Here is an 11,602-nt window from a genome sequence, read left to right as displayed (position 1 = left end):
CACCTCAGCCAGGAGGTTATTAGCGGCTTAATGAAATTTGGGCTGTCAACATTCTTCCAAAAGTATTCCAAAAGGAATCTTTCCTAGCAGAGACTTCCTGTGGACCAAAATGAGCAACTGCCAATGTTTGTTCAGCTCCTCAGTAAGGAAATAGTGCTTAGGTGTGCATTTGAGTGGGAACAGCTCCTTTTGCAGGTGTCAGGTTCATTGTGGATGGTGAAAACTGCTGGAGCAGGATGGGCTGGGCTGGGCTGCACAGTACAGGATTGCAGCTGAAGAGCCTTATTTTAGAGCTGCTCTCCAAAATCCATTGGTTTTACAGGAAAGCTGGTGTGGCTGTTCCATCAAAGGGGGGCAATCTGCCTGTGTGGCACAGGGATAGTACATAAACCTCATTAAGTTGTGGGAACAAATTATTCCTTGTGGAATTTTGTCTTTAGTGGCTGTGACAAAACTGGGCCACCAACTCCAGCGGCAAAATGGAGAGGAAATAACTTTTACAGTGAGTATCTCTGTTGTGTAGCTCTCAGAACATTTCTTTGCCATAAGACCTAACATCTGGCTTTGTTCCTGCTGCATGAAGCCCTGATTCTGACCTCTGTGCACAGCTGCACTGTAGGCACTCCCCAGTCCCAGCCATGTGTCCCACCATGCCTCATCCTGGCAAAACGCTCCTCCCCTGCATTCCTAATAATCCAAGACCTTGTAATGGAACCATCCTTATTCCAGTTTCCCAAAGAGCAGCCAAGGCACATGCACAGCTAACCGTTTTTATTTGGGATCAGCAACAGGCAGCCAGATGCCAACACAGAGTGGAAGGGATGTACTTCACCCAGGCTCCATCTACTGACAGCAGTACACACCCACATACATTTCACTTTGGATAATCTCAGAGGTTTCATTGGTTTTTGACTGCTTTCCAGGATTATTTTTATTTATTTGCCTATCTCAAGAATTTTTCCTAAGCAAGAGCTTCCCTGTTTATCTTCAAGGCCATACATGTGCAAAGCTCTCTCCTTGGCTGTTTCTTCCCCATCACCTTCATTCAGAATCATCTGTATCTTCCTTCATGTCTGCAACCAGCTGCTTAGAGAAGGGGCAAATGTACTGGCTGGTAATGGCAGCAGCCTCCCTGGCATCTCTGTCCGAGCGGCTGTGGGAAGGGAAAAATCAGGAACAGTGTTATTTCTGCGAGCAAGAACTGCAGGAAGTGTGACAAGGCCACCTTGTGACATTCCAGAATGACTCCAAAGAGCAGGTCATGATCCCCACAGAGGGATCATGGCTGCCTGCTGCCAGGCACTCTACAAATGCACAGTGGTGTTTCTCTCCCATTGTGGCACAAGGCATACTAAAGGCCAGCCTTATTCCTCCTAATTACAGTGATTTAAGAGTGAGATGTCTAAGAGAAAGTTGTTGGGCATTAAGAAAAGACAATGTCCAGGTTCTGGGACAACCATCCTGAGGTGTGTGTTTCAATCAGCAGCTGAATCCAGACAGGGCATCAAAGGCTTTCTTTCAATTTTAACCATTAGATCACATTTCCTAATGAGACAAATAATTGCTTCAATCCAGAACAACAACCCCTAGGAAATGATTAAGAAAAGACATTATTTTGCTTCCCTGGGTTTTACTGTTTTTAAGAACTGACTTTTCTATGGTTGTTCATAAAAGCCTTCTTTTTGTTTCAGTATTGTGGGGCTCAGAGTCACAGAGGTGCCCAATCTCTCCCACCTACCTGGTGTTCAGAAAGCTCTGGTACAACCAGAGAAAGCAAAGTTCCTCAGGTTTGTTTACTCCCTCTCTCCCCTGCATGTCTGTGTTGACTGGGCCAGGAGAGCTGGTTTAGATAAAGATAATTAATAATAATTAAAAACTCCAAACCACCACCACTGCAGAGCAGCACTTGCAGCTTGTGCTGTATCTGCTGCTGTGCTCACAGACATGGCCTCAGTGGGGGCTGCTGGCCCAGGGTGGCAGTGAGAGCCCCGGGTGGGGACACCAGAGGGTCCCTCTCACCTGCGCTTGCGGCCCATGAGGTTTTGGATGAATTTCTGAACCTGGGCGTTGCCTCTCATCTTGCTGTACTCACTGGTGAACAGCCCATCCGAGTGCCTCAGGGACCTGTATGGGGACAGCATGGGACAGCAGCTGCACCTCCCAGCCCCGTGGGACTCCCCATGAGGCACAGCAATGCCTCTCCTCCCACCACTAAGGGCCCTGTACCCCTGCCCTTCCCCTCCTCATCTTGGGCAGTCAGTGCTGGGGCTGGCTCTGCAGCTGGACAGCTCAGCTCCATGGGCAGCCCCTCAGGGCAGGGATCCCACATCCTGCTGGCCACTTCCCTGCTCCAGGAGGGCGGGTGTGGCTGGTGCTCACCTGTCCTTGAGGCCCACCAGGTGCTTGACCAGCTGCTGCACGTAGGCGTTGCCGTTCATCTTGCTGAGCTCGCTGTGGAAGAGCCCGTCTGCGTGGCGCTCCATCCTGCACGGTGGAACAGGGAGGGGGAGTCAAAAGGAGTGGTTTAAAAACACACAAGAACAGCCATTAAACTCTGCTGCCTCAAGGCAAGAGAGTCCCAAACACACATGGGCAAGAACTTGTGCCACTTTGGCAAAGTTTCACAAAAAAAGGGGGAAAAGAGGTTGTTTTAAAAATACCTTTATTAAACATCACATAGGAAAACTACCTGCTCTTTCTTTTACTGATGTAAACACCTTGCTACAAGGATGTGGGGTTATTGGTGATTCAGCACAAAAGAGTAGGACAAGAGACTGAAGAAGTAATAAACAAATATCCAGAGACACGAAGTTGAAGAGCACTTAGAAAAGAGTAGCAAAGACCAGCCCTTGCAGACTCCCTTGGTGAACTTTCAGGGCTGGCTATTTCTGGTTATGTTTGCATGGGACCAGGCTGTTGGAAACAGAAACTCTCATCTTTATCAGCCTGCATAAGTGCACAGGAGAAAAACAGACTCAAGTGTCCTTGTAACTGTGTTTTGTTTTGGGGTCACAAATTTTTCTCTGAATTAAATAAAATTAACTTTCCCATCCTTAAGCAAGAAAAAACATTTACAGTATTTGCAGTCATTTAACTAAATCTGTTTAGGGAAGAAGAAGTTCCATAAGCAAGCAGATGCAAGTTCAGGGAGGCAGCTAAAAGGCTGGGTTTTCAGCTAGCAGGCTCTTTGAACAAAAACCATGGAGAAAAAGAAAGCAGAATCCCAAGAAATGCTTACCTCTCCCAGGATGGCAGAGATGCTGAGAAGTGGGACAGGACAATCATGGGAATAATTACTTGCCACAGAGTTGTCATCATGGAAACCATGTTCTCTCCTGAAATAAAGCATGAAGTTTTGTGAGCAGAAAGACAAGTGGCCTGGGTGTGTGTTTGGTGCAGTTCACATGCACCACAAAGACAGGGATGTGGAAACACCACCACTGTAACTAAATAAAGCAGGAATTCCTGCCAGCAGAGATAAATATCTGGAGACATCTGCAAGGGGCTTTCAGACAAAAAAAAATTACATATGATGAACAAAATTCATTCACATATAGAGGAAGGGCTCATGTGTGGGCCCATATCCATCTAACTTCTAACCTTTCAAGAAGGAAAAATGAAATAACACAGATTCTCAGTCACAGCAGACTCCTCCTATTTTGTTTTCTTGCTGAAATAAAAAGAAAAGTACATTTTGTTTATCACAAGCCATGGCATGTTTCCCCCCTTTATTCCCAGGTGCTCACCCTTCCTCAAGGATCACGCAGCAGCTCTACCTGTAATTTATAATACACTCCTTTATTTTTTACCTTCTTCCTGCAAAGAAACAAACCTTCATCACTGTCCTGCAATCTCTCAAGATGGCACTTGCTAACCCCAAATCAAATCCTCCCAGTTGTTTTTTCACTTTATTCTGAAGCTAAACAGTACAAAGAACATGAAAGAAGAATGTCAGAGAATTCTGAACACTTTCTAGTCCCCACTTCTGGGACTGTTTGCTGCTCTGGAGGTGCTGCAAGATGAGAAGAGGCACAAGGAGAAAGGACAAGAGTAAGGGATTAATACAGAAATTTATTCACTGTAAACCACAGGGCAAATATTTAATGGGGGCTGCAGAGCAAACAGATGAGAGGATGAAAGAACCACAAGCTTAATCTGACACACACTTTGAGCTTCAGTGTTGTGTTTTCCTGCCTGATCCAGCTTTGAGGGGATGGAATAGTAAAGCAAGAAGGACATTTCAAAGATCAGCATCTTACTGGAGTCCAAACAAGGCAGATTCTGCAGTCCTGGGATGCAGGAGGAGCTGAAAACAGCCACCAAATCCTTGGGCAAGGGGCACCTGAATTCTGAGCCTGTCCTTCTATCTGCCCAACAGCTGTCACACAATCCCTTGACCCCAGGATCTCACCTCAGCATCTGGCCTCCCATGGGCTGGCATTTCTCTGGGAGCACCATATTAAAGAGACTATTTTAAACCTCATCCCTGGCTCCAGAGTTTCCCCTCTCTTCATAACCTTTCTACCTGCTAATCTGGTGATCAACTTCTCTTTTCTCTTTCTGGATATAATTTTGAGTCCCCTGGGTAGACCATATTTGCTTGCTGAAGTTCCCAGGAGCAGTGATGGCTGTTGGGGAACTTCTCCTTCCTATCAATAATGATTTTTAAAAATTACCCACACCCCAGGAAGCAGGCAGATCTCCAGTGTCATCACTGAAGGGCTGTTTAACCTTAGCAGGACACTTCCAAGCTTTTAATTTTCTCCCTATTGATCCTGGTTTTAAATGACTGCAAACTCTTTGGCTAGCTGGGACCTTCAGCTGAAAGAACTACACCCCAAGCCAGCCTGGGAGCCCTGAGGAGGGAAACCCCCCATATTCCAGCACTGCTGCTCAGGGCATGGATGGCCTCATAGCAATGGCTCAGTGAGGCACCACAGAGGTCTGAAACCCACCCCAAAGTGAGAGAGAGGGGAAGGCAGCCCGTGCAGCCCACCCACCCCAGCAGGACTCACCGACTCGGGCTGCTCTGGGCTCACAGCTGATGCTTGCTCCACTGCCTGCTCCTCTTGGGGACCCCTATAAATCTGCAGCCTTATCAGGAGCAATTATTTGAGTAAAGATATGGATATGAGCAATCATGATTAACAGCAAATAATGCAGTGGGGTTGGAATGTCCCTTTAATTACCTGATGGGGTCATTCACAGCAATCTGATGGAATATTTTTGCTGATGGATAATAATTCCTGCTTCTGCCTATAATGACATTTGTTGGGCAAACATCCTTGTACCAATTGATTCGCTATGATTGTCATAATTATTTCCTGGCTTTAATTACCTCTTGATAGGAGATTAATCTTCTGTTCTTATAATTTCATCCTGGCTTGGGCTATGTTTGCAATTGCCAGGATCTGTCAGGGAGTCCCTGTGTGCACCAGTGATTTGGCTGAACAATGTGTCACTTTTTAAGGCAACCATTGCCTGATCAGTAGGATCAGGGCTCACTTTTCCATGAGGGGACAACACCTTTTAAACTGTGGTTTCAACTGGGAAAGGTCTGCCAAGCACAAACTCTGTCACAGCATCTAAAAAGCCAGCATACTTATACATGCATGGAAAACATTTTGAATATATTCCCTGCCATTGCTGGGGTTTGGCTGGTCTCAAATACTGCAGCTAAAGGTGACTCAGAAAGGAGGAAGAAAATAGGATTATCCTTTCCCTCCTTCTTTGTATAGTATAAAGTAGCTTGGAAGGAATAAGGAATAATAATAATAAAAAATAATAATCTTCCAACTGGAGAAATGGGAGCTGTATTACACTTCTTATCTTCTTATCTTTTTCCTTGGAAAAGCAAAGGGTGTCCCCATGACTAAAGAACTGGGAGGGAAAAGATTTTCCCCATCATCTTTCCCTTGGAAGAGTGCCACAAGGCCTGATGAGTAGAACCTCAGTCCTCCAGCTTGTGAGTGCAGGCTGCAACCAGAGCCCTGCACCAGGGACAGGGGAAAACAGCAGGGACATTCCAGGTCCCATTCCAGGGCTGGAGCATCGAGACATGCCATGGTCAGCACTAGGACAGGGGAGCCCATTTCCTGCTCTGGTCCAGGCATTTCCCAACCACTTTCCTCTCCTCTGTGTACCTGCTTTCTCCAGCTGCAGCTTCTGCCTCTGCTTCTGCCTGCAGTGGTGGTGGCAGCTTCAGGTTTACAAAAGAGGCTGAGCGACCTGTAGGGATGCAAAAATTAATAATGTGATTTTCCTTCCTTTGCAAACAACCTCAGTGGGTCTGAAATGCCTCCAAGCTTTGAGGAAACTCAGTTTGCCACGAGAGGACAGAGAAGAGGTTGGAATGACAAAGCGGCCCCACGATGGCAGCAGAGGGTGTATAACGGGACACTAAAAGGTTCTGGGGATTGGAAGGACATGAAATAAGTAACCTGATTAAATATTTTGCAACAAAAAATGGGGTTTGCCTCCAGCAGCAGGAGAAGAGTGAAAAGGTGATGGGGTAGAAAATGGTGTGACTATGCCCAGCACTGCTGCACCTTAATGCAGGTGACAAATGTGGGCTCGAGCTCCAGTGCAGCTCTGAAAGCCCCTGGTGAGGAAATTCAGGGCCATGAAGAGAACTCAAAAGCATTTTCAAGCTGAAATTTATAACTGAATAAACTGGAGCCCAAACAAATTTCTCAGTCCTGAAACAACATCTGATTCTCCTTAACCAGAATTTACATTAAACTCTCATCAGGAGACATTATGAAAATAGGAGTAATAAAGAATCCTGCTCAACAATATCAGTTGAAAGGAGCTTTGTGAATTTGCACCTTGCTTCTTCTCCCATTCTCCATTTGTGTGAACACTCCAAGTCCCAGCAGGGGAGTGGAGATTCCCCTTGCCTGCATCCAGCAGGCACAAAGCAGGATTAAATCACCCATTTAGATGAAATCTATAACCCATTATCTGTGTGCAGCATCACTGCAGAGAAAAGCTTTCAGCTATTTTCTGGCTCTAAGAATGACAGAGGAAATGACTGGCCTCACCTGATCCCTGCTGCTGTACCACTGCCATGCCTGCAGGTGTGGAAAGTCAGGGCTGGAGTGATCCCAGCTCCTGGCTGCCCTGACTGACCTGTCCATGGCACATAACCATTTTACAGGATTTTAACAAAGTGCCACAAACAGCTGACACTGAGCAGTGCTGAGGCTGTGCACACACACTCCTTGAAGACAGCAGGGAGAAATGCCCCAGGACAAGATGGAGAAAGGATCTGTGAGCTTTGGGACCATCCCTGAGCTGCCCTGGGGATGCTGCCAGGTATAAAGCCATCAGGATCTTTGTGCAGTCACTTGTGCTTAGGCTTGACACCAACTGACGTGCCCAGCATGGAGAGACCTGTGATGGGGAGCATTAAGTAAATCCAGTTGCCATGGGTGCCAGGGCTATTCCCAGTTGCCACGCTGATGCCTGGGGACACCCTCGTGCCAACAGAGAGCAAAGATTATGAAACACAAGGACCATCCCCCTTCAGCACCCAGACTCTGGTTACTGCCCTGTCTCAAAGGCATCAGAGCTGAGAATGGAACTGAGGAAGGTCTTTTTTCTCCTCTTTACACTGGGAGGGATCACCAAATCTGCAGTGTGAAAGGCAGCATCTTAGAGCCACATTAAATGCTTTAGCCCCAGATTTGGCAATATTTGAGAGAATATGTGAACCTAGCCTTTTTTGATGTTGGAGGTAAAGACAAGAAATTGCATTTCAGAAATGAGAGGATTTCATCACAGAGCTACCTATTCTGGCCCACAGCACAGGGAGGTTGCAGGCAGACTCTCCAAAATCAGCACTCAGAGCTCTGGGGAGGTCATTCTGAGTTCTGAAGGGGAGAAGTTCCCATTCACCCACCAAAGTAATTGATGCAGGAGATCAGAAAAGATTTTTCCCTGGTGAAACAGTGTGGATGCATTCAGAGGCCCCTTCCAGAGAGCATTAAGAACAGGCTGGAAAAATGCGTTTGTCAAGTGGATATAGTTGCTCCTGCCTTGGACAACGAAAGCCCATCCAGCCTTTGGGGTTGGTTGCTGTTTATTCAGGGCAATCCTTACAAAGTTTGCCCAATCCTTGTTAGCCTGTCCAGAACCCCAGGATCTGCTGGAGCTGCTCTCCTTCCTGGAGACATCTTGACTGGCCAAAACACATCCCAAAATCTTACAGCCATGCTTTGCACAATGGCTTTGGGATGGCAAAACGCACAAGGGTTAAGCCTGGCCAAGAAGGCTGTGGGAGGACCATGTCATGCCCCACACATGTCCTGCAATGGTGTCCCAAGTCCTGACAGAGCTGTCCAGGTGCAGCTGACCTTTGGGGAGCCCAGCACAGGCTGTGCCCCATGCAATGGCAGCACCAGCCCACGGCAGGGGAGTTTATTGAGGTCAGATGGTACTAGGAACTGCATGGCTAAATCCTTCCTACGTAAAATACCCTTTAATCAGCTTACAGGGTGTTCAAGAACTTCTACCTCCCCCATTCCTTTTTCCCCTTCCTGTGTCTGTGTCAAGCCATGTGGGCAGTGGGGATTGTCTCTGTCTGTTTGTAGGTGAGCCTGGCCCACGCCACTGCGATGACGGTGATGCTGCTCCAGCTGAGAGCAGATTAGAGGTGAATCCTTGCATCATTCCCAGGTCTCTAAGAGAAAGGACCCTAATTGGAATAAGGGGATTGGGGGATTTAGCCTTCTAAATGCTCATTTCTTGCACAGGATGCTTTCAGGAGTGGTTTTAATCTTTACCACCTGATTTAATGATTTTGGCTGTAAGAGTGAAGAGTGGGATGGAAGGAAGAGGCAAGCAGGGCAGCCCAGGTGGGCTTGGAAGAAGAAGGAAAATCACAGTCCCATATGGTCATGGAACCTCAGGAAAACAATTACCCCAATCTCAAAGGAGCAAATTAAGCTAAGAAGGTGTGTAGATCCAGGACATGTGTGTCTCTTTTTCTACCTGCTTGATCCTGACGTGGCTTGGATTGCCTGTTTTGTTTGACTGAAACATGGCACCTTTTTGGATTTGCACCAGTTTAAAATCAAAACCAGATGTGAGGGACAAAAGCACAAAATGTCACATACCTGGAGTTGTGCCTGCTTGGTCTGAAGTCAGGAAGGAAAGTGCTGGACATGCTGGTGACATCCATAGCTGGCAGCATTATTTGCAAGGACAGCAAAACATTTGTCAGGAGCTCTGGATTGTGCTGGAGCAGATCTCAGTCATTTTGGTCAAAGTTGTATCTGCTTCTTTCCAAATCCTTGGGTGAAATCTGCAGTAAACCCCAGTTCCTTTGAAGAAAAAAAAATTAGGTGTTTGGCTCATACTGAAAAAAAAGAAAAAAAAAAGTCCCCAAATGCTTGAAGCATTTTGCTAAGAATTGGGAAGAACAAGGGGAAAAGTGTCCTGTTGGTGCAGGAGTGGTACCTTGGGTGCTGGCAGGGTCCCTTGGCTTTCCTGAGTACAGGATAAGAGATAAGAGGTGCTTTGCAAGTGAGAACATCCCTCTGAAGCAGGGAAATGTGCTAAGCCAGAGGGTCCCCTGGGATGCTTCCCTAGGGATGCTGGATGAGACAGGCCCATCCTGCAGCAGAAACATCTGTGACAAGCCTTGAATCTGGAAGGATTGCCATGAGGCACTTCCCTCCTGCAAACAAATCATAGAATCCTGGAATCACTGAGGTTGGAAAGGACCTCCAAGACCATCAAGTCCAAACTGTGCCCGACCCCCACCTTGTCACCCAGCCCAGAGCACTGAGTGCCACACCCACTTGTTCCTTAGACACCTCCAGGGATGGGGTCTCCACCACCTCTCTGGGCAGCCCCTTCCATTGCCTGACCACCTTTTCCATGAGGAAATTCTTCCTGCCTGCTTTGGGAAGGGGTACTGCAGGGAGAAAGAAGGGTTGGTTTTACTGTGGCTGGCACTGTGATGTAGAAAAAGAAAAGCCAAGCTCAGGGCACAGTCTTTTTACAAGAAGAAGGGAACTCTGTTTCCCCAACCTATGAGTGCATCATGGCTGTCTCCCTGTCACCAGGGAAGCTCAAAGTAGTTTTTAAACACAAGCTGTCACCCCCATCAATCACCTGCTGGAATTTTACACCCTATGAAACTCCTTCCAAAGCTCCCCTAGCGGGAACCTGAGTGGGAAAAAAAATGCCTGCCCCCTGGTTATGTTCCCAGGGTGGAACAACACATCCCAGTGCAGACACCACCAAAACTGCAGGAAAACCAAAAAAACTCCCCAGCAACATTTTTAGTGTTAGAGAATCAAGGCATTACTTTATTCTGGCCAGGATGTGCAGCAGAAATCATTTCATCCACACATTGCCTGGGTTGTGCAGAGAAAGTCACGCCTCAATCCTCTAACACAGGGACACGACCACACAGGACTGGGTGGCTTCTTCCCCAGGCTGCTCTGGCCACCCTTGCCCTGCTGGCCCAGCTGGAAGCTCCCTGCACCGGCAGTACAGGAGCACTGAGCACGACCACACTTCCCTTGTGTCTGGCCTTATCAGGCTCTAATTGGCATCAGCGCTGTAATCTCAGCCTCCAGCTGTCTGTGTGTCTGGGAAGAGGAGAAAGCATTTCAGGGAATTAGTTTGAATTAGAAGAATGATGTGCACTGTGTCCTGGCTGGCAGGGCCAGCTGTGCCAGGTGTGCTGTCCAGGCATTTTGGCTCATCCCTCTCTGACTGCCAGGGACCTGAAGGGACACCCTTTCCAGTAAACAGCAACAGCTTTGTCAAGATGAGCTGGAGGGAGGTGCACTTACAGGTGCTTGCTGCTCCCAGTAACGCCTTTCCCTGCCTTTCCTGCTTGTGTTGTCTTCCACTTCTCCCCCTGCCCAGGAGGTTTTTCCCAACAAGTGGCTCTAATAAGCTCAGTGATGTTTTAAACCCAGTAGGAGCCCTTGAGTTACATTATTTTGATCTGCCCTGTGCCACAAGCCCTTGTATCTCATCAGGTCACCCTTGTGTGAGATCAGTTTTGTGGTTAAGCTGAAACCAGGCATCCACAAAACATCTAGTTTTGACTCCAAGCAAACAGAGATGGAAAATGCAGCCATTTTGTCCACAGTTTCACGCCCACAGCTAACCACTAGCATTAGTTTTTACATCTTACATGGATTTATCATAACTTACCAGAATGGTAAATGTCAAAAGATCCATTCAGCATGTAAATAAATCCCTGCAGCTTCTTGGGGGACTGGGAGAGTCTGGAAAGCCAAAGAGCTGTGCCATCCTCTTCCCTCTGTTGCAAAAGCTCACCTGAGAGGGGGGATGCTGCCTCTGTCTCTCTTTTGAGAAATGCATTACAGGAGATTAGAAAGCAGGATGGCTTTGTTGCCAATGAGTGTCTCACAGAGAATTGCCAGGCTGAATATGGCAAATAAAAGGAACACGATTGGCCTTGAAAGCTCTTTGTTTTCCTCCCTTTGTCCTGAACCTGAAGGCAGCCGGGAGAGCTAATGCTATCAGGGCACTATTCATCAGCTGACTTTGGCACATCTGTCCTGAAACTTTGGCAGCCACATTGTTCCCCTTTTCTATTTAAATTTGTAGT

At 47.2% G+C, this 11,602-nt stretch overlaps 1 protein-coding gene across 3 annotated transcripts; it reads right to left on the bottom strand.

Annotated features, from left to right (window-relative positions):
* Positions 1-675: 675 nt before the first annotated feature.
* LOC120500968 (VIP peptides-like) lies at positions 676-3,546 on the bottom strand. 3 transcript variants are annotated; one of them, XM_039706556.1, is made up of 6 exons: positions 3,528-3,546; positions 3,239-3,335; positions 2,380-2,484; positions 2,020-2,124; positions 1,739-1,840; positions 676-1,153 (listed from the first exon to the last, which is right to left on the bottom strand). In XM_039706556.1, exons 2-6 carry the CDS (start codon positions 3,325-3,327, stop codon positions 1,042-1,044), a joined length of 513 nt encoding a protein of 170 aa, XP_039562490.1. In that variant the 5' UTR covers positions 3,328-3,335; positions 3,528-3,546; the 3' UTR covers positions 676-1,041. The 3 variants fall into 3 exon arrangements, with proteins under 3 accessions (XP_039562490.1, XP_039562491.1, XP_039562492.1); XM_039706557.1 differs by lacking the exons at positions 3,239-3,335; positions 3,528-3,546 and adding an exon at positions 2,690-2,841; XM_039706558.1 differs by lacking the exons at positions 1,739-1,840; positions 3,528-3,546 and having other exon boundaries at positions 3,239-3,368.
* Positions 3,547-11,602: the final 8,056 nt, after the last annotated feature.

Source organism: Passer montanus, unplaced genomic scaffold (genome assembly GCF_014805655.1).
Source record: "Passer montanus isolate IOZ18808 unplaced genomic scaffold, ASM1480565v1 scaffold194, whole genome shotgun sequence".
NCBI lineage: Eukaryota > Metazoa > Chordata > Aves > Passeriformes > Passeridae > Passer > Passer montanus.
The sequence above is the reverse complement of the archived record's forward strand: the minus strand, read 5'-3'. Positions and strand labels throughout refer to the sequence as shown.